The sequence below is a fragment of the Cheilinus undulatus genome, linkage group 2, assembly GCF_018320785.1.
Source record: "Cheilinus undulatus linkage group 2, ASM1832078v1, whole genome shotgun sequence".
Taxonomy (NCBI): Eukaryota; Metazoa; Chordata; class Actinopteri; order Labriformes; family Labridae; genus Cheilinus; species Cheilinus undulatus.
The window spans coordinates 48,490,674-48,517,721 of NC_054866.1; the positions used below are offsets into that span (position 1 = coordinate 48,490,674).

Below are 27,048 nucleotides of genomic sequence, written 5' to 3' on the forward strand. Positions count from 1 at the left end.
ATCGGGGCTTCTGTATTATGATAGGTATCATAATGTGAGGCTGTGGGAAATAAGCCCTTTTGGACAGGCACCAAAGAAGACACCAGGATCGGGATTCGAATCTGCATCCACATGGGGACCTGTTCTTAAAATTGAACTAAAATGGTGCCTGATCTGATGGGAATTTTTAAGCCTCAATCCTTAAATCGAAGGTACTGTACTAAGATTGGACTGTTTTAAAACATGTGGTACCAAAAAATGTCAAAATGGTAAAAATGATGACATTCTTTTTAGCAGTGTTGTTGTACAGACATTATTTAGATAAACTATGCAGCCTTTAACTGTGAATATATGAGTGTTTTTGTTTCTATATGTGGAGAACAACAGCAGCACAGCCACTGCAGCCTACATTTGGTTGTGTAAGGAAAGCCCCAAACACAGCGATACATCAGCATCAGCAGCCAGTGACGGAGCGGCGGGTGGAGCGCTGGCTCATTTGTAAAGTGTTTATTTCCAAACGGATCCATTGTGCAGCGCTACGATTCACAGAGGCCAGTTCTGCTGTGATCCAAATGCAAACAGACAAAAAGCCATCTCTCCCTGAGCAGAGCTAAAAGAGACGCCAGCAATGAGAGCCAGGCCGTTACAGTGTGCTGCAGAGCGAACAATGTATTTTCTGGACTGAAAACCTGAGCAGCTGCAGAGAAAAACACTGTAACAATAAAACAGAAATATATGACTGCAGACATCTGCTGCTGAAATATTAAAGTTTGAATTCTGATGTTAAATGTGAGTCTCTGACCAGAAAGCTGCTTCACATTCACTGCTGCTCTCTGAGTGAACTCCTGTCGTCATGATCAATAATGCTGATCAGCTCCTGCAGTGCAGCACCCCCAGACTGATTTTTAATGACATCAAGGCACTTTCAGACCTCAGACATTAAATTAGCAGCCACGGTGTCAAAGCTGCTAACAGAAATGATATTAAAACAGGGATAACAAGACCAAGGCTTGAGAGAAGAAGCAGAGGGAGCGCTCTATGAATAATTACAGGATAAACATTGACAAAGGTGCCATGCAGACCACATGAGGTTCATGTAGTGAGCTTAATAAACATGTTGTCAACATGATGTGACAGTTAATAAACAGTATTAACACTCTGGTAAGGCCAAGCTGTCTTTAATAGTGGCCTACTGTCAATGACATCTACAGATCCTGTACTGCAAAACCTCAGAGCCAAAGCTGCAGTTGCATGAAGCAGATCAACCAAAAACAGAATAGTTGAATATGCAAAACGGACTAAAAATGATGCAGTATGCATACCTGTGGTTGGCGATGTGACACTGGAAAGAACAATGCACTCGTGCATATGCTCTTCCCTTGAGCGTTGTGTAATCTTGCTATAAAATTCAAGTGGATGGGAAATGAGATGAGGTTGCTGCCCATGCTTAACCTGAAACACCAGATAGACTGTTTCTTGTCTCCATGGCATGGGATTTGGCTGGATGGCTGTTCTGTCTATCATATTCATTACGGGAGATTCCAAGCAATAAAAGGCCTGATGAAGAAGGTGTGCAACACTACGGAGTAAACTAGAAAACCCAGGCTCAACAGGCAGCTGTCGTCTTTGTTCACTATCCATGGAGCCAGTTGGTAAAGTAAACTCAAGCCAAAGCAGGTTGGGAGAAGAGCAAAAACATCCTTTCCATCTTGAAAATCTTTCAGTGTGGTCCATTGCTCTTCAGAGAAATTTCTAGTTCTGTTAAACAGCTGCTATAGCTGCATCCAAGCTTGCAGAGCCACCACCTCTTTCTCCTTAAATGGCACTGATTGGTTGGTCAATCTCTGGCTGGGAACAAGCATACAAGGCTGGATTTTTGCAAGATGGATTTTCCTGATGACAGACATGGACTCTGGTCAGTCCATCGGCTTTGCAAAGTTAGATCCATGAAATTTGAAGTTAATGTCGACTGGGAGTGAGCTGCAAAAACAGAACTACCACAAGAACTACAGAACTACAGAACTACTACAAGTCTACCATTGTTGCTGTTGTCCACCTACTTGCACATGGCTATTGACTGGAAAAGTTATGTGAAATTAATTAAAGTCCATGGACCTGGCTTTAAAAATGTCTATTTTCAGGCACCCTTAAAGCTGATCACCAAACTGCACATAAACATCACTGATTTCAGCTGGAACCCTCATGCACCATTACAAATGAAGGCCCCGCTGAGGGTGTCAGAGTTGTACAGTGGCAGAGTGTGTCTGAAATTCTTAAGGTGTATTTCTAAACAGTAAACCACTGTTAATGTTTCATGGAGGAATTTCACATGTTGAAGGAGAAATGATGATTAACACTGGTGATTGTTCTGGTCTTGAGCAGCTGCATGCTCCCAAAATGTTCTGTGGGTTGTCTGTGTACGCTCAACTTGCAAAACCAGATGGCATCGCCACTTTTTAAACAGTTTTTCTCCTTTAATGTGTGAAATTCACTGGTGGTTTACTTATTGGTAAAAACACATTATGGAGTGCAGCTTCATTGCAAAGACTCAGAAAAGTGCATCGTTGTGCAGCATGGATGCCTGTGGCTGGACTGTAAGGGTGCTTTCCATAAATTGTTTATTTTTTTCTGATTCAGTTAATGAAACAATATATTGTTGAATTTTTCCCCTGGATCGTTTTGTGTTCACTCTAAAATATTGTAATGAGGGCAAAAGCACAATTCTACGAAGAGATGTCCTAATGGAATAATGTCACAGTTTGCTTTTCACACTCTGTAGGCAAATAGATGCCATGCTTACTAACCATAGGTTGCATAAGAATAATTAGCTAGTTAATCTACCAACAAAATGAGTCGTGGGTTGGCTTGAAGCAGTGAGGAAGGCAAAACACTCTTCAACATTTAAGTAGAGAATGATATTTATCTAATGTTTGACACAAAATACAGATGCTGGCAAACTTGCGAGTCATGAAGTGTTATGGTGTAGCATGTGACCATGTTATCTGGTGACTTTGAGTTGAATACAAATGGAGACGTCATCTTTAGCTAAATAAAACTGTGAAGAGCATTTTTCACAGTCTGTAGAGCCTTACATTGGCCAAGCTGCACCCTCAGATTATCTGACTAGTAAACAAGCTTGTATCTTCATTATGAATCAGCAGAATAATGAGACCTACCTTGGCTGAGCAGAAGAGCTGTGAAGAGGACAGAAAGAAGAGTAAACATTAGAACAAACAGATTCAGCCCAGCAGCAGTTAATCAATGTCTCATTGTAATAAAACTTCAACCTGCTCTGTACGCTCAGATAAAAGTGAAGTCACAGAAGCATTTCACTGATGGATGTTTGACAGCTTAGTAAGTGTGTGTCACGTCGCTGATTGGAACTTTTATTCAGTCTTTATTTCTTGTCTTTCTCAGTCATCGTCGCCTCGTCACACTTTCTCTTTAAACAAACAAATCATCCTCCTGTTCTTCTGCCTGTCTCTGTGTTTACCATTAATTATCCCTACGTTTGACAGACAGAGTTTTCACCCATAACATAACGCTGTCTGATGTCTGAGAAATTATTCTGAAGTTCAGACCTACTATGTCTTCCTCTCTTTTTGAGTTACAGATTTGTTGTACAGACAGGATATGGATAAATCGATGGTTTGCAAATGTTGCTGTATTTTTTTGTATGTGTGCATCTTTTTTTTAAAATCAAGATAACGTTATTGATCCCAGTGGGTGACCTGAGAAGCTAAAAAATGAAACAGAAAATTACAATTACTTTAATAATCAGAGTAGTATGAAAAAAATTCTCCATAATTAAATTCAAAACTGCCATAAGCCTTCATTTGTTTAAATCTTGATGGTTATGACTCATAGCTCAGGAAAATCAAAAGTCAAAAATCAAGTAGCATGTTCTTTGATACCCTCATTCTTGGTCCAGGTAAGCACATTTTTGACTCTGTGAATGACCAGTTTAGCTGATTTCCATACACAAAGTGTCACTGGAACTACACTGTATGGACTAAAGTATTTTGCCACACCTGTTCATTATTGAATTCAGGTGTTCCAGTCACACTCGTTGCCACAGGTGTGGCCATGCAGTCTCCATCTGCAAACATTTGTGATCCTAAATGGGTCGTTTTGAAGAACTCAGTGGCACTGTGATGGACGCCACCTTTGCAATGAGAGGATTCCTGAAATTTCATCCCTGCTGGATGTTCCACAGCCAACTCTAAGTGGTATTATTAGAAAGCAGAAGCGTTTAATAACAACAGTGGCAAAGCAACAGAGCAGAAAAGTAGCATAAAAGTCGGCAAAGCTCTGCTGATTCCATCGCTGAAGAGTTCTGACCTCCCACTAGCATTAATGTAAACACAAGCTTCAGTGAATGGGTTTCCATGTCCAAGCAGCTGCATGCAAGCCTCACATCACCAGGTCTAATGCCAAGCATCAGATGGAGTGGTGTAAAAAGCACTGACACTGGACTGTGGAGCAGTGGAAACGTGTTCTGTGGAGTGACAAATCATACGTCTCTGTTTGGCAGTCAGGAAGGCGAGTCAGGAGAACTTCATTTGCCGGACTGCATTGTGCCAACTACAAAGTTTGGTGGAGGAGGGATAATAATATGGGGCTGTTTTTCAGGGTTTGGTTGCTTATCTCCAGTGAAGGCTAGTCTTAATGCTTCAGCCTAGTAAGACATTTTGGACAATGCAATGCTTCTAACTTTGTGGCAACAGATTGAGGAAGACCCTTTTCTATTCCAACATGACTGTGACCCAGTGCACAAAGCAAGGACTATAAAGATATGGGCTGATGAGTTCAGTGTGGAAGAACTTGACTGGTCCACACAGTCCTGAACCTCAACCCCATCAAGCACCTTTGGGATGAACTGGAACAAAGATTGCGAGCCAGGCTTTCTGGTCCAACATCATTGCCTGCTCACAGAAACACTCTAAAATCTTGTGTAAAGCCTTCAAAGAAGAGTGAAGGCTGTTGTAGCTGCAAAAGGAGGACCAACTCCATGTTCAGGTACATGTATTTGAATACAATGTCATTAAAGTCCCTGTTGGTGTAATGGTCAGGCAGCCAAATACTTCTGTCCATGTAGTGTAGATAAAAGTTAGACTAACCAATGGGCATTGTCAGTTGTTTTAGATGATTTCGTAGAGCCTAATAACAGCAACCAAGCAGATCCGGGCTAGATGAAGGATCATTTAAGGGTATGTAGAGCTAGCTTTTAGCAGTTTTTGCATTTTATCTACAAATAAATGTTTACACATCGCTTGCTGAGTTACTTTACTGCAGACAAAGACTTAAAACCTGATGATTCTCCGGCTAGTTTTAGAAGTAAAAGAGGCACCTTTAAGAAGCGACTTTTCCCAATAAAACATGGCTCTTGATGGGGAGATTTGTTAAATAAAGCAACTCAAAAGTACAAAAATGATTATTTTCCCTCCAAAGCTGCAGTAAGAATCATCTTTGCTGCAGATCCACCTGCAGCCTGGTTGTCTTAAGCCTCTTCTTCGGGGGCCTTTTTGATACCTTTCTTTTTACCATTTTGGCTTGTTTGACTATTTCATGAAAAGATCTAACAGTCAGCATAGTCACTATTTCCTCTACATCATCAGATTAATTAAGAGCTGAGAGACCTGTCAAAACCTGACAAAGTTTATGAGGGAAAGAGATTTTCAATTCTGTCTTCAGAATTTAACTTTTCAGCGACAGTTTGATAAAAAATGGAGGCTCAGGAGGATTATTCTGGTTATGGACTTTCTTAAAAAGTCCACTAAAATAATGATATCAGTTCAAATAAAATTACAGTGAGTAAATACCTGAGATTCCTCTCTTCAGCCAGCGCGGCTCCTCCAACACGACGAAGAAGTTCTCGTGCTTCTCATACTCTTCATCATCAATGATCCGTATCTGGAAGGTCTGACTGCAAACACAAAGAAACAAGAATCTCAACAAACTTCAGAGTTTTGTATTCTTGAGACACATACATCTAATCTTATGTATGCTGACACACACTCACATTCAGGCAGACACACACATCGCCTGTCAAACACACAAATGAGGTAAAGCATTTCATCGATGGGTGCCGCTGCACTCAGAGGTCCTTCACCGCTCTCTATTGACATGCTGGACCTGAAAACCACAGCAACCATGGCCCCGCAATCAGACACCCAGGTCTCCCTCCTGTTAAGATCAGGATGAGCCTCTGTGTAAATCAGAGCAGAAGGAAGCGAGATACAGAGAGAGGACGACGGATCAATAATTCAGTTAGAGGCTGGAGCAGAAGAAGGGGAAGAAAGTGATGAAACCGAAACACAAGACCAGATAAAGTCAAAGATTCGGATGGAAAAAGAGTCTGAAAAAGAAGAATGAGAGGAAAGGTTATGATGGATGACTAAACTGGTTTACTCTCAACATTTCTCTGTTTTCAGTACTATTGCATGAACAAAGCAACTGAAACTCATTTCTCATCAGTCTCTTTAGACCTTTGAGACCTTTTACAGACATGTCACTATCATGACATCAGTCACTACAGTGGGCGGTGGATGTGCCGCTGTTCACATCAGTACTACTAGTATAGTCATCTTATACTTATTTTATTGTGGGGGCATTTATTGATCAGACTCCATCATGATGATTATTTCTGGGACAGTTTTCTCTTTGATGAGAAATCATCATATCATGTTTAATAATTCCAAGATCTGGAATATTGTCGTCATTACAAGGCTTGCCTCCTACGTATGTGTTTGCACAGTTGTTATCAAGGACAGAAAACAAATGTTAGCCCTTCTGGTCTTGACAAATCCCATTTCTAAGGAAAACCAGACGGATGTGAGTTGAGAAGATGGACCAAAATAAAACAAAGTGTGGTGTTTATTTTATACTTGTGACATTTTAATTTGCTGAAATTCTGGTTTCCGGGTTTCCAGAGTCACTTCTGCTGGCTGCTAACTTCACTTTGTGTCTCCTGAGGCTTTCCCATCCCCCCGGTGCTGAGGAGATGATCACACCTGCGGCGAGTTCTCATCAACGCTCACTATTTTAGACCTGCTGCAACTCTCCTCAGCGCCTGAGTTTTGACTGTGCTTCCCAGTGGTAACTCCAGCTCCAGGCTCACTATCTCATGAGAAACTCTGAGTATTTTTTGAGAACTTTTCAGTGCTTTTGACTTTGTTACTCTCTGTTACTCTTTGTTACTCTTTGTTACTCTCCATTCCCTTACAGTGCCTCACGCACCGCTCCACTGCAGCTCAGCTCCAGCACTCTCTCCTTGTTGCTCTCACTCCCCTGGACCCGTGGATTCCCCCCTCCCCTGCACTTACCTGCACAATAAATCTGTTAAAATTGCTCCTCTGTCTCTGCATTCTGGGTTCAAACCATCAAAAAACACAACACAAAGATCCTGGACTGAAAGATAGACAGAGACACTGAGCTCTGAGAGCAGGAAGTCTCATCAGATAAAGAAATGCAAAAGTATGATAAGTTCTGCAGAAGAATTGCAGTCACAGCAATTTTTACTGTCAAAATAGGATCTGGAGGTTTGCCATCTCATCATGTGTAATTAAAGCCCTGAATTTAGGCAGACTGAGGCAGAGAGAGCTATGAGGGACAGAGAGAGCAGAACGAGGAAGCTCGTGGCTGCAGATGAGGTGAAAAAGATGATAGCACTGTCAATCCGGCAGAAATGTTCCAGGTTTTTAGTTTGAGGCCTGAGGTGTAGATGACACATTTTCAGACGTGCTGATTTGGCCATCAGTAACAACCGTAAGAACAGATTGGATTAAATTCTACAGTAGGAGCAGAGAGAAGGTGGTGTGAGCTGTGAAAATGTTACATAAAGCCCTGCATCATCACAGAAACACTCAGAGATCCACTGAGCCCTTAGCAGCGCTGTCTCAACTGATGAAAATCTCTGTCCATCAATGAAGCTGCCAGTTCACATCAGCTGAGAGCCACTCCAATCGATAACAGTCAAGTAACAGTCCGATCCTGTTTGTTACATCTGCTGAGCATAGAGACGACCAAGAAACCTTTAACACACATCCTCAGGCGAGGAAAGATGCCCCCATCTGCTTTACAGGACTAAAGGCCATCATGAAAACAAAGATCGTCAGCATTAACATCACCTATGTGTTAACAGCAAACTAAGAGATTAAAAAATAATGAGCACTCTGTCTTTGTAGATGAAGTGAGATCTCTTAACTGGCTCTGCAAACAGACCAAGAGTTTAATAAGAAAACAGAGAGTCTGCAGCCATGCTCACAACTCCACAAGGAATCATCAGGCCTGATTTCAGTTCATGCATGCATTAGTGGGTCTAATTTTAAACATACTCATCTCCTTATGTGGGTGCATTATCATGCTAAAGATCTTTAATTAGCATTTAAAGCCTGAGGCTCATGTTAAAATCATTAGTTTTGCAGGTATGCAGTTGTAAAGTGAAATGAACAGAATTTTGACCTAGAGTAGTGAAAGAATCCACAGTTATTATAATAATTATATATCTTTACCTCCGCCAAGGAGGTTATGTGATCGGATGGGTTTGTTAGTTTGTTTGTTAGCAGCATAACTCAAAAGGTCATGGACGGATTTTCAGGAAATTTTCACGAAATGTCAGAAACGGCATAAGGAAGAACTGATTACATTTTGGGACTGATCCGGATCACTGTCTGGATCCAGGAGTTTTTTAAAGGATTCTGTACTATTGGGAGATAGGGCTAATGGCAGAGGTCTGCGCTGTTACCACTTTACAGCAGGAGATGGCGGACATGAGTAACTTATTCAAAGTTTTGGAGTTTATAGAGTTTGAAAGACACGCCCGGTCGAGGAGATGAGTCGGAGCGTAACGGAGAGAAAGACAGTGAATTGTAGCCAGAATACTCACAATGCTGGGAGGAATAGAGGAATATTCATCCTCTGCCATGATCTTCAGTCATCTGGTGCGACCATGGGTGCTTCTGCCATGACAGTCCACACGTAGCGAGGCCAATGCTTTACCTCATCGTGTCTCCACCCCACCAGGGAGGGAGTAATTGACAAATTAGATTTTGGGAGTCATCTGGATCACCGTCTGGATCCAGGAATGTTTTTAAAGGATTCTTTACTATTGGGAGATAGGGCTAATGGTGAAGGTCTGCGCTCTCTGAGTGCTTTTCTAGTACTTTAATGCAAACGTGAACTTATGGCAAAGAAGTAGTCAAAAGATTACCACAGTTAATGATGAGATCAGAATCAGCACAAAATTAAATGACCAGTTATTGAACAGCTGATTAAATATTCAGTCTGATTTCCAGAGACATTTTCACCTCAGAATGAGTTCAGCTGGCATGTGTTTTAAACTGATATCATCTCTTCCTTATATTCCTGATAGATCAAATGGAAAAGTACCAGATGTGATGCACCAGCATTCTGCAGACCCCCCAGAGGCATGACTATGATGCAGCATGCATCTTAAGACCATTTTTGCTCAGTGTAAGAAAGGTTGGGAACCACTGGCCTATTGAAACAGCTTTTATCGAGTGGAGGCATCCACAGTGATATGGCATGTCCGCAGTAAAACATGTAGTAGCAGCTTTCTGCAGACCTCTAAGCAGGATCAGCCTGCATCTGACATATCATCCTATATTCATATGGGGAATTTAACACTAATCTTACATGCCTGCAATAAATAAATCTTTGCATGGTGGACTTCTTATGAGATGAAATAATGCACCCAAACATTTTCTACACTCATGAGATATGTCAGCTATAATCTGTTTGTGTCCACAGCAGCTAACTGTGAGCCTCCAGATGTATATCTACGATGCAGCATGAATCCCATGGAGGTTAAAGGCTCAATGATGAGATACAGAAGACCTTCCTGTACATGTTCTGCACTCATTCATCCGTTTTTCATCTGCTCTCTCAAAGCTTACGGATACGGACCAAACGTAGCATTACCAGTCGTGGGGCAGAGCTGAAAAATGTGGCCAATAGTTCAACCCAGAGAAGCAAAACACTACAAGAAGAATCATTTGAAAAAAATCAGAGCTTATTCGAGTTTTCTGAGGAATTATGGCTGAATATTGAGCTAGCGTTAGAAAAACAAACATGTAAATAATGTTAGCTCACCTGGGCAGCGAGACAGACAACTACAAGACCACAGCTGAGCAAAGGACGGACCGTTCTTTTTTTCTGGGACAACTTCAAAAGAACTCATGTTATTTAACATTTTTTCTAGGGGTACCATCAATTTAGTCCAGTCCATGGGATAAATGGCATTAGTTAATACTGATGGTCACTTTACATAGAAGCCTTTGCTATCAGTGTGGAAATGGGTAAGTAGGATCAGCAGTGTAAGTAGTCAGATGACTAGGAAAGCTTAATTTTTCCTATCAAACTTTCCTATCAAAGTTTAAAATATTTGTTAGTGACAGCCTAAATAATAAACCCAAGGAAGCCAAACACTCCCCTCGTCAGGAATAAAGTCAGACTCAAACACAGCATCCAAACCATCAGACTATCCCTCCCTGCTCACACAAACTAAAAGAGGATTCATCGTGAACGTGCCGTGCCTCTCCCCACTCAGCCTCCATGAATAATAAAATAAATTGTTGTCTCACACTGTTTTCTAGAGCAAAGGTGAAGACTGAGAGTGTGAGATGAAGACAGAGCAGAAGGAGGTGAAGAAGAGGGAAAAGGTGACAGAGGAAGTGAAATAAATGAGGTGAGGAGACCACATGAGGAAGCAGAGAGTAAAGGTGAGGAAAAACAAGAGTGCTAAAGGGACAGAAACCAGAACTTGAGATAAAGAGCTAGAACTGGTTTTATAGACAAGCTCTATAAAATCTGAGCTGATAAGAAGAAGGAGGTGGAAGCTTGTTTTCTAACCAATAACCACCAGGCGTTTCTGAAAACATAAAGATTAGCTGGCAAACACTAATCTCTCCTCCCAGATATAAATATGAAGAACGACTGAAACTCCAAGATTATTTGTTTTCAAACAGTTGAATTAATGTCTGCAGTGTGCCAAAGGCTGCATAATCTCTACCACCTTAAAGGGAAACCACTGACCTGAATGTGGTCCTACATGAGTGAGATAGAAATCTGATTTTCAGAGTGTATAAATATAGTGATCTTATGTCTGACATTAAGTCAGCCACAACAACCCAACGACATTGTTATACTGTAAGTAAGAGGTAAACGTATTTAGGTCAGAGAATTACGTATACAGGAAGTGCTTCTGTTTGGATTTAAGGACTGTAAGAGAACTGTTCATTCAGAAATGATTCCTGCAGCTACATCAGGGGATTGTTTTTTAGGACAGTTGGTGGCAAAAGGAAACAACATCCTAAAAACACAGACTAAAAACAAACACCTCTACAAGGTTGTTATGTATGCTGTATTTGCAAATGTTTACTTATTAACATCCAGCAGATATGTAGAAATTTCAGCAGTCAATATAAATGTCTCTTTTTAATTTTCATTTGCTTTCTTAGCTCTGATTTTGTCTCAGTAACTCAGGAAAAACATAGCTTTTACTGGCTCCAAGCTCTACTTTCTAAGTTTCAACTTTTTTATTTTCAGAAAAAGAGAGGTGCATTACAAAAGCACAAAAAGAAAAATAGAACATCCCCGCCCCCCAAACCATCCCAGTCCTCTTCTTTCATAATTAAGACATTAGCGAATTGTATACTAACAGAAATATATAGTGCCTAACAAACCCACCAGACCACCACCAGGAGCAAGGTCCGTGCCACAGCTGCACCAAATCAACAGCACCGGCAAAAATTGGCAAAACCAATATCATTTTCCATGCCTCCGCAATGGTCAACACGCCAACCCGTAGAAGCTCTCCAACCGAACTGACACCCCACAAATGCCAAAATACAACTACTACCTTTATCCATGAATTCTAAAATTTACAGCACTTCATGATGCTGGGTGGTCTCCGAGACAAGTGGTCTAATAAATCCACCAAGCACGTGCACGTACCCACACAGTCAAAAATGAAAGCAAGAATAAGAATTAAAATAAGAGTTAAAAAGACTAATGTTAAGCATTGCAAGCGCTCTGGGGGCTCAACAAAAAAAAAAGATCAACGTACCAGCAGTACCCCTGTGTTTACATCTCATTTCTCATTTGCTGGCACAAGGAATACTACTGTAGTGTGGCCGTGTGGCGGGCAGGCAGAAGAGCAAGCATATTATGCTGTCCCCCCAGAACATGCTCTACTTTCTATACCAGCTTATCATTGCATCGTTAAAACCATCAGTGTGGAAAACACAATGAGCTGAAGTCTCTTTATTACATAAAAATGACTATTTAACAGACTGTAGAAAGAATTGGACAAAGCCTGTGTGACATCAGCTGTCTGCTTACAATAGGCAGACTCAAACAGCTTTTGAAGCCAATCTGTGGTGGGCTTCATACTGAAATCGCAGTCCCAACTGAACTTTGTATCAACCTGACGACAGACAAGAGCCAGCCATTGAGCTCAACTTCCTGTCAGCTCAGCTAGCACTAAAGCTATCCTTCTGGGGGTAGCATCTGCCTGTCAAGCTATCTGTCAGTCAAATGAGACGAGCCAATCAGTGCGCAGTGAGGTTTTTCCTGAATATAATCTAAAGCAGACACATTTGGTTTTCGCATCGTAGCGAAGCTCATCTCTCATCTGGTATGGTATGGTCTCGTCTTGTCTCAAATTGTCTCGTGTGGAGTTGTATCGTATCATATTGAATCATCTCGTGTTGTATTGTCTCATCTCATATCAAATCGCCTCGCCTTGTTTTGTCTCATATCGTATAGCCTTGCCTTGTCTCAAATCATCTTGTCTTGAATCGTCTCGCGTTGTATCATATTGTATCATATCGTTTCGTCTCATCTCATATAGTCTCTTCTCTTCTCGTCTCACCTTGTCCCATCCCTGTCTCATCTTGTATCGACTCATCTCATCTCGTCTCCAATCGTCTTGTCTCGTATCACCTTGCCTCTTCTCTTCTCGTCTTGTCTCAAAACACCTCGTCTTGTGTTGTATCATATATCATATCGTATCATCTAGTGTTATCTCATATTGTATCGTATCGTCTTGTATCAAATCGCCTTGCCTCCGATCATCTCGTATCATCTCGTCTCGCCTTGTCTGGTCCCTGTCTCGTCTCATATTGACTCATCTCATCTCCCATCGTCTCATCTCGTATCATATCATATTGTCTTGTCTCGTATTGAATTGTCTTGTATTGAATCGTCTCTTATCAAATCATCTAATATTGAATCATCTCGTATCAAATCGTCTCATATCAAATCATCTCATATCGTATTGGTCTCATAGCATTGCTATCAAAGCATCAGTATTACACCATCAGTATCATTGCATCGGTATTATAGCATTGGTCTCATAGCATCGGTATCTGGTATTATAGCATAGGTATTATAGCATCGGTATAATAGTATCCGTATCCGGTATAATAGTATCAGTCTCACAGCATCTGTCTCATAGCATCAGACTCATAGCATCAGTCTGATAGCATTGGTCTCATAGCATCGGTCTCATAGCATCAGTCTCATAGTGTTGTCTCATAGCATTGGTCTCATAGCATCGGTCTAATAGCGTCGGTATCCGGTATTATAGCATTGGTATTATAGCATCGGTTTATAGTATCCGTATCCGGTATCATAGTATCGGTCTCACAGCATTGGTCTCATAGCATCAGTCTCATAGCATCAATCTCATAGCATCAGTCTCATAGCATCAGTCTCATAGCTCCATGTAGAGCCTGAGTGGATGACACACACTGGGTAAATCTGAACGCTGCATGACTAATGCAAAGTATTTTTCTCAGTATTTGGCCAGGCTGATGATGAGTCCACCCCTAATGATAATTTATGTTTTGACTCACGTTGTCTGGTCATTGGTGAACTCCAGCTCCCCCCTGGCATCCTCGTAATCCTCCCCGGCCTTGGCTGTCCCAGACTCTGTGTGGTATGGCAGAATGACTGTTCCGCGAGCACCTGAGTTCCTCACCACTGTCACCTCCATGGTACCCACACTCTCGCTCACCCTCACCATACGCTCGCTGAACGTGAAGATGCCGGCATGGTCGTCATCCAGGATGGTCACTGTGGCAACTAGGGGTTCAACCAGTCGAGCTTTGGGGGCGGCACCCACCTCATCACTTTCAAACATCCCCTCTGCATCGCCCACACGCAAATTCAGCAGTCGCACAAAGAAGTGCTCATCCTCTTCAAAGATATCGTCATCGATAATGCCAACCTGCAGACAGAGAGTGATGGAGGATCGTTATCTTTAGTTGTGAAGGATCAAGAGTCCAAAACTATAATTCATCATTCTTAAATAAATACTCCTGAGTGGCTACATTTAAAAAAAGACAGAGGAAAAGACCCAGTGGAGTGGTTCAGTGGGTGACAGCTTCAGTATTACTCCATGTTAAATAAATAAATGAATGATATGGTTTTCAGAGTCCAGTAGTCTGACCCCGCCCCGACTCCTCCCCTCTCAGGAAATGGAAATGGATAAATGGATGTGGCTCTCCTGATCCTCCCCTCAGCTGCCAGCTGAGAGGAGGATCAGGAGAGGAGGGCGGAACTTTCTTCCAAGCGGGAAGGGCACCTGAACGTGGGGGCGGGTCCAACTCCCCACATGACATCATGAGGGCAAAATCTGATTATGGTTTGTTTCAGCACACGTTTTCTGAAAGGTGGAGACAGAGAAGGTGGGAGGGAATGGATTTTTCTGATTCTTGGGGGATTGTGGACAAGCCAGGGGGAACATAGTTTCGTTAGAAAAGCCTGAAAATGTGATTTTCACATAATATGTGACGTTTAAATCTTATTTCAGGAATACAGACCACATCTCAATCAAATCCCATCCCAAACTAATTCTTACTCCTCTGACCATGCCCTACCCCCCAAACCGCTTCATTAAACTTCTCAGTCAAAATACAGGAACCACTGGTGGGTCCATACTGAGAATGCAAGTCGAGACAGTTCTCCCCGCCCAGGAACTCAACTTCTTTGGTTTCCTTACACTTTACCATCACCAGCTTCCATCTCACAAACCAATTTGACCACAACCAGCTCCATCATCTTGCATGGAACAGGTCCATAACAATCCATCCATTCTTCTCTCATCCCTTAGGAGGATCTGTGAGGGGGTCAGACTTTGACTGTATTTTAGGATTAGAGAAGTGAAGAGAGCTTGATCAGAGTAAACTAATTGCACAACATGAGCAGTGAAACCTGAAAACTGTAATTATCACTACAAGAAAAAAGCCCAAATCAAACCTTTCACTGCAATGTTTTCTTCTTGAATCTCAGAATCTGCCTCACCTCAGTCTGACTGTCTCTCCTGCTGTGACCCCCTGTCTCCCCTCTCTGTGGTTTCCTCAGATAGATTTGTGATTCAGGTTTTAGAGGCACAGCGTGGGTTATTCAGAAGCGGGCTCTGTGTTTATTCAGCTCTGTAGAGTTGAACTCATCTCCTCCTGCATCACAGCAGCTCACAGTAAGGCAGAAGCCGAATCTTTCTGTGTAAATCCATCTACAGCAGGCGTCAGTGTGGAGCCTTCATGTTCAGGGTATTGGCTGCTGTTCCCAATCTGTTACATCGAGCTCTCTGGATGAATGACAGATCTCCTGTTTCATAATGTATACGATCGACTCATCATTCAGCTTCTCCACAGGGATCATTAAAGTTTCAGTTCATCTCTACATCTTTAATTAAACTTTTAAAATCGAGGCGACCTCACAGTGAGACTCAGACGTGACTCTGTGAAGAGTCTAGGTACACACCTTATCTTTAGGCTAGTTTGTCTGCAGAGCTCACTTTGAGTTTATATTACTATGTTATTCAGTATTCACACAGTGTCCACATGTCTCCTCACTTACCTTTATCTCTTTCTGAGTCTCTCCAGGTTTGAACACCAGCGTTCCCTCGCTGTACTCGTAATCTGAACCTGCATTGGCAGAACCGTCCTCAGTCCTGTAGTCCACGTAGAAAGTGTTCTCTCCGAGACCTCCTAAACAACACAAATAAAGAACAGGAAGTCCCCACGTGTGATCTTTTCATTCAAGTTATCTGGCATACAAACATTGCAAATAAACGATGTGCTTGTCTGTACAGAAAAGTTGCAAAACCCATTTTACATCAGCCTTCAGTCCTATAGTGCACCCAGCAGAAAGCATCTTTGTGTTCATCAGTCCTTCTTTCCTTGCAGTAACTATTTATACACCCAGCCCTCACATTGTTTAAATGTTTAGTAATTTTGGCATTAGTGCCCATGGGTGTGTTTATGTAAGTATGAGGAGTGGTCAGGCATTAAGCTGGCACATTTCTGCAGCTGCGGAAAATTAAACAGAAAATATAACGAAGGGATGAGATATAAAGCTTTTCTTTTTCTATTTATTTCCAAGCTTTTCTCTGTTTGTGCTTGCACCAGTGTGCATTCTAACCTACAATTTCCACATACAGCGACCGCGCCGCAATCTGCCGGTGAATCGTACTGTGGAGCACATCACTCCATCTCTAGTCTATCAGAGCATTTCCACAGCCTGCACTCCAGACCGACAGTGGCGTGTCCCTGGAGCCAAAAATTAAAAAAATTAAGTCACAAGTGTAGAATATCCGGTTCTTTCAAAATACAACACAATGTACAGACTCCTGGTGGCAAATCATCACCATATCAACATTACATCTCATCAAAGGGTCACAGAGAGGTCAGTGGGTCAGAGAGCTACAACAGTGCCATTGATGAGGAAAAGTTCACTTTTGAGGACATTTAGCCAAAGAGTTTTACATAAAACCACAGATCCTTTGAGCAAACATTAACCTTTTAACTTCCTATGTACTCATACCAGAAAAGATGATAAATTAACCCCATAAAGTAAAAATAGGCCGCTGTTGACATACTATTCCTGCGTGAACTCGCAGTTCTCCTGTGATCTCTGCTTTCTGATCAGAACAAAACCGTGGCACTTTGGTGCATGGCGCAGTCGTTGTATGTGGAAATTGTGGGTAATAGATACAGAAGAAACTGCACATGCAAAAGAAGTTGCATTTTTAATTATTCTAACATATAAATCAAAATCTATCAGAATAAACACTGGATAGACTGTCACAGTACTGCCAAACTGCTCATTAAATTGTACAGTCTCAGCATAGAAATGATTGTATAACTGTTCATGGGCCCCTGTTATTTGATGTTGAGCTCACAGAACATCAGTTAACACAAATCCTGTCCAATCCTGTCTGTGTTCTGAGATATCAATTATGAATGAGGTTATACTTTTGTTCCTCAGGTGAATGTTTTCGATTTTAGGAGTGTTTCTGAGAAATTTAACTTTTATCTGAGCACTGACTGATTGGCTTTTGTGTCCTGTGTGTTCTGTATTTTGAGTGGCACAGTGAAAGGAGAGAAGTTTAAAAAGTCAGCCGTTTGTCCAGAATTTCCCCTCTGGGGATCAGTAAAGTCTTATCTTTCCTTATATTTGCATTGCATAACAAGTTTGTAAAACTCAAATTAAACTTGAAGAGTTAAAAGATAAAGAATGTTAAAATATTGGGACTGCTTTAAAGAAAACCAAGATTTAAGAATTTGTTACTACACTGTTCTCCTCTTACTGACTTATGTGAGCAAAAGTTTTGTATGAGATGCTCACTGTAGTTAGACTAGAACAGTGACATTATTATTGCAGCCAGAGTTGTGTCCAAAAAGTTTCTTTGTTTGAAATTGTGCAGATGAATGCTCTGCATAGTCCACTATGGGCCCCCTGTGTAGGGAGCAGGGAATAGCTGTGTGCTATCAGGCACAACCGAAGCTTGAGCTCATGATTTATTGATTTCTCTACCTTGGCAGACCACGGTTAGTGTCAGAACGCCGCAGTTCTCCATGCACTGACTGTGAGCGCTCTCAAATGAGATGCGACTGCAGATCCCAAGGTCTTCTTCTTCTGGTGCCTCCTCGTCTGTGATGACTGCACGGCGAGCGTGGTCAGCTGCGTGTTTCTTCAGGACGTTACCGGCTCCGATCATCATACGAGTTGCCTGGAGGGAGAGAAACACAGATTATGAAATTAACCTTAACAAGAAAAACAAGTTTGAAGAGATCTGGACTTGAATGCATGCTAAATCATTCATGTTTGCATGCTGTTTGAGTTTCTGTTCATTTGGAGTTTGCAGAGAAGAGTACTACAGATGTTTAGTCTAAGAAGTCCTTGAACTACTTTCTGTCCTTTAGCAGGCCAGGACAGCCTCGGGTTTACTTAAGGGACTACAGTGTGCCCTCTTTCTGTGTGGTACCTGTATGCGGTAGAAGGCTCTGCTCTTCTGTTGGTGCAGCAGGGCGTAGTAGTTGGCCAGCTCCACCAGCTGGTCCAGCTCTTTGTCCGGATATTTCTGCTTCAGCTCCTTCAGGATGCGAATCACCTGGAGGACGGACGAGAAGATTAATGAGTGAAAAATACACACAACACACAGTGACAGCATGCGCCAGTTTATGCCTCATCTTTCAGCTCATTAGTCAAATCACTACATCATTTCCTAAAATGTTTTATGTATAAAGGTTTTGCACACAGGAAAATATGAGGCTTGTGAGGAAAAAATAACAGAAAAAATGTGGGTGAAACCACTCCAATAGGATGCTTATATTCTCATTCTAAACCTGCAAAACTAACCAGACATGAGACTTCATAAATAAGTTTCTGTGAGATCTCATGTCTGTGCAATCATCACTGTGAACTTTTCACTTCAAATGGCAGGTGTGTGTTCTCCCAGTCGTACTCAATCATCTATTTGTGCATTTAGAGAATTACAATGTCAGTGGAAACTGTCCTTATGTGGTCACCTATGATTCTAAATCAGTGAGTATTTGAAAATCGTCCTTATTCACCTTAAGGCGAAGACTTTTAGCTGGTCTGATTGGATAATAACTTATAGAAGTGCATTTTTTTTATTAACTTTTCTCACTTCCATGCTCATGCCTTGTTTTGAATTATCTGTTGGTTTAGACCAGTCAGCACTTTTACTGCTAAAAGGTCTTCAAACTGCTTTAGTAAAGAGTAAAGAGTAAAGTTTAAGTATCAAATATTAATGCTGGACCTCAGAGAAGAAAGTCTGCTGAATGTTTGGGTTCCTCAGCACATTAAGATGCAGAGTCTGAGTGTGTGGTCAGAGAGGGAGGAGACTTGTGTGTATTTGGGAGTTTAGTGGTTAGTAAATTACATCTGTGCTGCTTATGTGGGAGCCAGCTTTAATCTAATAAAACATCTGAGAGGGGAGAGAAACCACTGAGTGTCCCTGCTCTCATATTTCCGTCTTACATAAAGTGAGCTGAGTTACACGATGCAATCAAACTCTTATTGATGACGGAGCTGACCACAGAGGCGAAACTCATCACAGAACGACACGAACAGAACTAAAGATAAGTTAGTAGCAGACGACCAGACGAGGAGCTGAGGGAGCGACCACTGTAGCAGACTTACTTTATAAGATTGTTGTTTTGTTAACAACAAGTACTGGTTAAAGAAGGACATTAATCACCTAGTATGAAACAGCTCAGTACCTGTGTCAGAGAGACAGCAGGAACTTTCTTCAGGAACCTTTTGAGGAAGTCTGTGAGTTTTAATCACAGGACCAAGAGTCTAAATTTAGTTTAAGGGTTATTGGTCTACCTCTTAAAGTGTCCCTGCTCAGAGGTAGGACTTTCCAAAGGTCCAGGAACTTTAGGGGTAAGACCTGAACTTTCTGTTTGGTTAAGTACCTGAATTTTTGTTTCACCTGCAAAGACTTCAGCTGCAGGCTTGTTGTTTTTTTCATCTCAGTTCCAAGCAGTGTTAGTTTTGGCATTTCAGAGTTAGCATTTAATTAAAATGCATGCTAAATTGGGTCATATTTTAAGCCTTTTTTTTATTTAATAGTTCTAGTCCAGATTTATTCCAAAAACCTAAACATGTTAGTCCAGTTTTAGACAATAAAGTCCTTAAATTCTAGCCTTCACTTTTAGTCAAGGCATTTATTCTCTACAGCCATACTGTTAAATTAAGATAGATGTAAATCACTCATATTCATGCTTTTCAATACTTAAAATGGTTTTAGATATACAGATAAATATACTAACACATTAAACATGCTAAGTGGAGAATTATAACGGATTTTAAATGTCTAACAGTCCAGACCTAACATTTTAGTCTCATTTATGCTCCTTAATAAAAATTCGATTTACCTTTTGCCAGAGTTTTTATCGTGAAAGATCTATTTTTATTAAGTCTCAAGCCCTAAATGCAATAGCACAGCCCCATCGTGCCGCCTCCATTGCCGTCCCTAGCACACTGACAGCAGTGCTTCAACAGTTAAACTCCCCACCAGCCACTGCTGGAGCAGGTGTTTGATACCAGAGCTGAGAGCCCACTTTGGGCTCGCCTCCCAGCCTCACCAGGTAGGTGAAAAACCAATCAGAGCAGTGGTATTTCACCAGTGGCCAATGCCTCTCACTTATTCTACTCCTAGAACACAAGATGGCGCTAAACTTCTTTGTTGTGCTTTTAAACGGAGCTGCTACTACGGCAGCCGAGATGGACAAACAGCTGGTCATCAGGAAAACTCTCTGCCAGCAATGGCGGGCTTCACTAGAAATAGAGCAGTGGCAAAAAGTGCTGCGAGTAAGTGCATCTGGCTCCCTGATCGTAGAAAATAAACAGGGTGATCGTCTGGTTGCGTGTCGGATGGTGCTGGTGTGTTTTGGGCTGTAGGACCATCTTCCTCAAGGAAACAAGGTGATCAACTAACAATTCTAGTTATAATTTTAAAGGACAAAATTAGCTCTGCTTCCAGACCGTTTTTGCTCCTAGTGTTGGTGCTCTTTCCACTGCTAAGTCAATGAATCTATGTGTAAGGAGACAGGGATTTTCCTGCATATTAAACTATGTGGTGGCCACTTCCGGCTCTCAAAGCTCTGACATCATGAAAACTTTTTTCTGACAAGCAGTGCACTTGGTAGATGTCATTTTTTACTGTAATTGCAGTATTACACCGATGTGGCAGTGCTGTATCAGCAACAGTACACCTTGAGTCGCTGCCAAAACTGCCAAAGAGGGAAGAAAGAATAAAATATATGCAGGTTTCCTACATTTCCTAGATATTCTTCTCTACAGCAGATGCACTGGACGGAAACAGGGTGGACGGGATATCCCAGTATGCTTTACATAGGCTGCATTACATGATAAATAAATGTGAAAAATCAGGGGTTTACACTTTCTACATATTTCTATATTTTCCTGCTTTCTATGGCTATGCCTCAGGATACTCTGCTTTTTAGTCAATCCTTTCTCAATTTGATCCATAATTTACCTATGAGACTGGCCTTTAAATAAGAATTCAAGAAGTTGTTGACCATAAAATCTTTTGGGAAAATGTTTGCTGTGGTAAGTACTCTAGTGTGAAGCTTATTTCTTAATACGCCACCTGCTGGTCATTACAGAAAATGCTTTTTTTTTTGGCTTTTGCTGTTATTTGATAAGATAGCTGAAGTAGTTTCCTTCTTCACTTGTAAACATTTGTGTGCACATGTCATTAAATACAGACATCTCAATCAAACTGAAATTCAATGCTGTAGACATTTGCCAAGAGAGTCAGAGTTGTTAGCTTTAAGCTGCTGATTCTAAAAGTAATAAAATAAAAACAGAAATAGAATATTCAGAGCAGCCTGAACTTTTGCTTTGGGGATACTTTTGCATATTTTTACATCATGATTTTAGTGTTTAATAAGAGCACCAGACTCCATTATCTTATTCAAATTAAAGATAGGAAATGGTTTAAAATAACATTTTCAATCAAATTTCCTAAAAAATCCACAAAATGAATCAAACCTATAAGCACCATGAAGCTCAAACTGACATGTGTTTCTTTGAATTGTTCTGTACGCTCATTTCTTAATCACTATTTTGATTTTTCCTCCTCTCTTTCAAATTTCTGTTAAACCCCTTTGACTCTGTTTGTTTTATTTTTATTTTTGTTTAAGACTTTTTCTGTAGAAAATCCTTGCACTTGTTTTTTTTGCAAATGCTGGTAGCATAATCTTCAGTCTCTGTGCAGATTTTTTAGACTGTTTCAGACTTAATGGAGCGACGCCTGCAAGCTACTTCAGGCAGACAACTGGAGCTGCACTGATTTCACACTTAACATGCATCATTATCCAATCGCCTGACAAACATCCTCCCAATCAGCCCTCTATTTCAGCTGCTAGATTTCTGCTCTGCTCTGCATGCACTCTTGATTTTTAACTCTCCTACCATGATCCCAGCATGCACCTGTAATCTCAGAGGGGGGTTTAAGACACTAACTCATCACTGCCAAGATTCTGCATGGAAGACAAGCCTGTGAGAACTGATGAGGTCTGAGCCTGAATACAAACTAAACTCTGCAGCAGCAATCAAATGTTTTAAACAATGACAAAAGTGAGTCATCTGAGCTGTCAGCGTCAGAGAAAAAGTTCATCACAACATAGAGGAGGAGGTGTAGCATGCAACATTTAGACGTCTACTCTCCTTTTCTCCTGCAGGAAAATGATCCATTATTTTTATATCTGGTCTAGTCAGAACCATGACAACAGATATTGTGTTTTCTGTGCTAAATACATTTTCAGGAATGAAAGTCCTCTGGAATGAGATTACAGAATAATGACAGAGCACAGTGTGCAGAGATAAGAGGTTTCTGAACAAGTTCTTTCACATCTTCACAGGAATAAAAACTTCCTCTATTCTCCATCATGTCTCCTCTCTTTGAACAGTCTGAGGCTGAACACATGCTGATGAGATGTGTGAAATATCAGATTTCTCGATGAGAGCTCCTTCATTAACAAACATGGAGTATTGTGAATATTGAGACATGATAATATTTATTTGTTCTGCAAATATAAAGAGTTCTGTTGATCCTTGAAACAAACGGAAGCTCACATTAGAGATTTACTCTCTAGCATGATTGTGTTTATCGTTAACCTAATTAAAAACATTTTCAAGATTTCCAGACACTCTTTTTGCAAGTCAAAAATTGGTTTGTCAACTATACTTTCTTTGTTCATATTCATGGACTTTTTAGTCCTTGAGAAATCATTTTTCCCCTGTTTTTGCCTACTGCTGATATATTAATAAAACATTATTATTATATTATTATGTGGGGTCCTTGGAAAATTTTCAGCCCTGTAAGGGTCCCTAGCCCCCAAAAGTTTGAGAACCCCTGTTCTAGACCATGGGTTCAAGTCAGGTATGGGAGCATATGCCGATTCGTCACTTAAGCCATGTTTCCATCAGGGGGTCCGGTTTGATTCAGTTCAGTTTGGTATGGTTTGGTACGTTAAACCCCAAAATAGTTTGGGTTTCCACAGACACCGGTGCCCTCACTTGGTGGGCGGGCTGTAAAGGTGATGAATGTGAAGTCACATGCAGCACGAGTTTGCTGGTCCAGCTGCAGAGTTATAGAAAGGATGAGTGACAGAAATCAGTAGGGAATAAGCATTAAACAGTTTTATTTCAGCTAAAAGTGCTTTTTAAAAAAATAACTACATTTTAAAGATGTTAACCACTGTCAGTACAGATCCTCAGCTGTACAGAGACGGTTTGACTTGTAACACTACGTTAATATGTGAATATATCTAGTCTAGAACAGTTTATACGACAAAATATGAAAGTTTAGAGCTGTACTGTGAGAATTTGCCGCATTAAAAATAAAGGAAAAGTTCAGCTGGTGTTAAAATCAAGCTAAATTAAATCAGAAATCCAGGGTGTGCTGATCTCATTTTAAAATAGTCTGCAGCCCGAAGTTTCACGAGCCTGTTCAACGACCACAGGTTACCTAACGTAAGAAGTAGATTAATAACTAGTTACAGAAGAGAATAAACTGTTCTAAGGCTTCATATTCACAAAACTTAAGCATTAATTTAGTTTCTCATCCATCGCTGATGGATCAGGCTGATTTGAGCCTTTGGGCTCTGCTTTGTGTTCTTAAAATCAGGTCCAGATAAATGTCAGGAAACTTGATATGTGGCCACATACCAATATCCATAGACAAGGAAACAGTTTGGATCTCTGTCAAGTCCAAATATTTCGCATTTAGGCAGATATTAGTCCATTTTTCTCCTGTTTTCACCGCTCCTCACAGTGCAGGCTTCCATGTGTTGAAGACCGGAGGCGAGCAGCTGAATCGCGCTCTGATGTGACGTCAGTGCAGCCCCTATTGTTGTGTGTGTAGCTCCACCTTTTTGGTACAGATAGGTAAGATTGGCACCCCTATGGAAGGATGCCGAAAAGAGGGATGGTACAGGTTGGTTTTTGGGACCCTTTCCAACTTTTGCTCTATGGAAATGCGTGCCGTATCGCACCAAACTGAGCCGCTTGGTGGAAACAACCTACTAGCCATGTCAGCCTTGGTCCTGTACTGCTCTGGCATCATCTCTGTGTGTATCCTCCCAGCTGCCCCCCTCCATGATGTACACAATCACCCCTCACTGTCCGAACCAGCCCCAAGTCGTAGGCACCCAGAATGCCGTGAGCTGGATCAGGCCCAGGAAAGCATGACAGCACAGCTGCCAGTCCTGTATCCAACAGCAGCCCTACCATAGCTGCTCTCCTGAGCACCTCAGCATTAGACACACTGTCCCAAAAATTTCCCTAAGCAACGCCCTACTATACTCACAAGGTGGTGCCATCCCAACTGGGACCAGTATTTGGGAGATCACAGGCTCAGAATTTTGAGGGTCACTGGTCTACACCAGTGGTTCTCAACTGGTGGGTCGGGACCCAAAAGTGGGTCGTAAAGGTCTTTCCAGTGGGTCAAGAATGTGTGCAAGGAGAAAAAATGTGCCAAAAGTCTTTGTATGGAATTGGATATAAAGTAAAGTAAAACATCTTTTTTTCAGTTTTTCCTTGGTGACAGGGAAATTCCAGTATTCATTTTAATATGTCTGCGTATGCATCTTCTTTTCTTTGGATAACAAAGCAGATTTTCCCAGGGTAAGAGGAAACTGATCAACAAATGAACAAAATGTAACCCGATGTCTCGGGACAATGGAGTAAAATGAGATGCATGCATGCATGTCTTACTGTAATCATTTTGCTTTTTAAATATGTTTTTTTTAAATTTGGGGTCAATTTCTCTGAACGAGGTGGTGGTGGGTCCTGATGCCCGACCAGCTGAGAACCACTGTTCTAGGCCATAGAAAATATTTTCCTCATTTTAAAAAGTCTGTTTGTTCTCCTTTAATTTTCTTCTTGCTTTTATGCCCTTAAACACAATAACAGCACAAGAAAAAGCAGGGTCATCTTCCTCCAGGTGGTTTCAGGACTAATGGTTGGAGAGAGGGGACTGAGGTAAAAAAAAACTTGTATGAGCTGAGAATAAAATACTTACATCGTGTATATTTGATTTTTTTTTCCACACTAATATTCAGGATTTTGCATATTCTGTATTAAAAGCTCCTGTGAGGAGTTTTAATCTGGTTATGAAACAGACTGAAATTAATACTGATGTCGCTGAATGAGCTGTAAAAGCAAACAAGCCCATCAGGGAGAACACTGATTATTTTTATATAATTACTATTAATGCTTGAGAAGTCCACAGCGGGGTCAGTGTCGGATTAAAAAGCCTTTTTCTCCTTTTCCACACCTGCTTTTTTTGTGGATAAAATGTTTCTCTATTTTAAGAGAGCAGTACGTCAGAAAACGCTGCTTATTTTCTTTACCTTTTGTAGGGGCTTTGAGGAGTGACATGCAGGAAAGGAGCCACATGTCGGACTAGAACTAGGGCCACCTGCTCTCAGGACTTCAGCCTCTACATAGGCTGACTTACTGGTTCCAAACCTGGTATCTGACACTCGTTTGGGGGCTGCCAGAAATGTTGGCACTGATGAGCCGTTTATACAAAGTTCTCTTGGAGAGAATCCTGGTGTGTGGGGACATTAAAACTAATGATAAAAACAACTGAAATTGATGTTGATGTTTGACATTTATTCTTAACTTTCTGGGGGGATCGGGGCTCTCTGATACAAGCAAGAGGATCAAAACAAAAAAGCCTGGGAACCACTGCTACCTCTCGGACACCAGCACCTTGATGATAAACTTTCTTCACAGGGGGTGCCAAATCAACTCAAACTGAAAGTCCTAACGGGAGCTTTAAACATTCAAGTCTCTCACCTCTTTGCGGCTCTCGTCCAGCTCTTTGCTACTCTCCACGTTCACCATGGCGCTGTTGGAGTTGGGCAGATTTCCGATGGTATTGGCTGCAGCACCCGCCGCCCCATCCTGAGCTCCGACCCCACAGTTCTCAGCAGGAACCACAGCGCCCCCTCTTGGCGGGAGCTTGCCATCCATGATCATCTCCATGCCGCCCTTGTTTGGTGTCAAGTCTCCCTCCGTTTCCACGACGATGCCGTGGCGCTTGTCGGCGCGGTAACGCTTGCCCATGTACTTGTAGAAGAGAAGACGGCGATCTGCGATCCAAGCCAGGATGACACAGACAGGGAAGTAGAGCAGGGTCACCAGGGCCTCCCACACCTGGGACAGACACATAAAAACAGGATCAATAATAACGTCTCTGCAAAGACAGCAGTAATAGCAGATGTTGTTAAATGGAAATTAATGACAGCCAATCACATCAGCTCATCTAACACAGCAGCTTTTTTTAGATCACTGGTGGCGGAGTTTTGTCTCATTGGGGCAGACCTGACCAGACATTCAGGTGGATTTAAGTCAACCCGCACTCTCTCTCAGCCTGCCTTTATTACTCCTCATGGCACCATGTCTTTGTTTATTTTCATAGTTTGTAGTTTATTTTAATGCCAAGCAACAGGTTTCATACATCCTACACCCAACGGACGACACTGATCGATGAACACACCTCACTGTTTTCATGTTATGGTAAATGGACTTTTCTAGTCGTCTGACAACTCAGGAAGCTTTTAATACCACAGATCACACCTAAAAATTCACACCCATTTACACATGATGGTGGAGGCTTCTATGTGAGAGTCCATTAGTGATGGGCAGGCCCAGTGTGGCTAATATGGACAACTGGGAGAATTCCTG

The 27,048-nt window shown here is 41.5% G+C and overlaps 1 protein-coding gene across 2 annotated transcripts in view; it reads right to left on the reverse strand.

The window, feature by feature from the left end:
* The window catches only part of slc8a2b (solute carrier family 8 member 2b), a 255,395-nt gene that overhangs the window by 14,781 nt on the left and 213,566 nt on the right, over positions 1-27,048 (reverse strand). For both annotated transcript variants that reach the window (XM_041805899.1, XM_041805907.1), the window contains 7 exons: positions 26,158-26,517; positions 18,278-18,403; positions 17,827-18,022; positions 15,868-15,998; positions 13,860-14,233; positions 5,802-5,905; positions 3,156-3,173 (listed from right to left, as the gene is read on the reverse strand). In XM_041805899.1, coding sequence (XP_041661833.1) covers positions 3,156-3,173; positions 5,802-5,905; positions 13,860-14,233; positions 15,868-15,998; positions 17,827-18,022; positions 18,278-18,403; positions 26,158-26,517 — 1,309 coding nt within the window. The remainder of the gene's footprint in view (positions 1-3,155; positions 3,174-5,801; positions 5,906-13,859; positions 14,234-15,867; positions 15,999-17,826; positions 18,023-18,277; positions 18,404-26,157; positions 26,518-27,048) is intronic.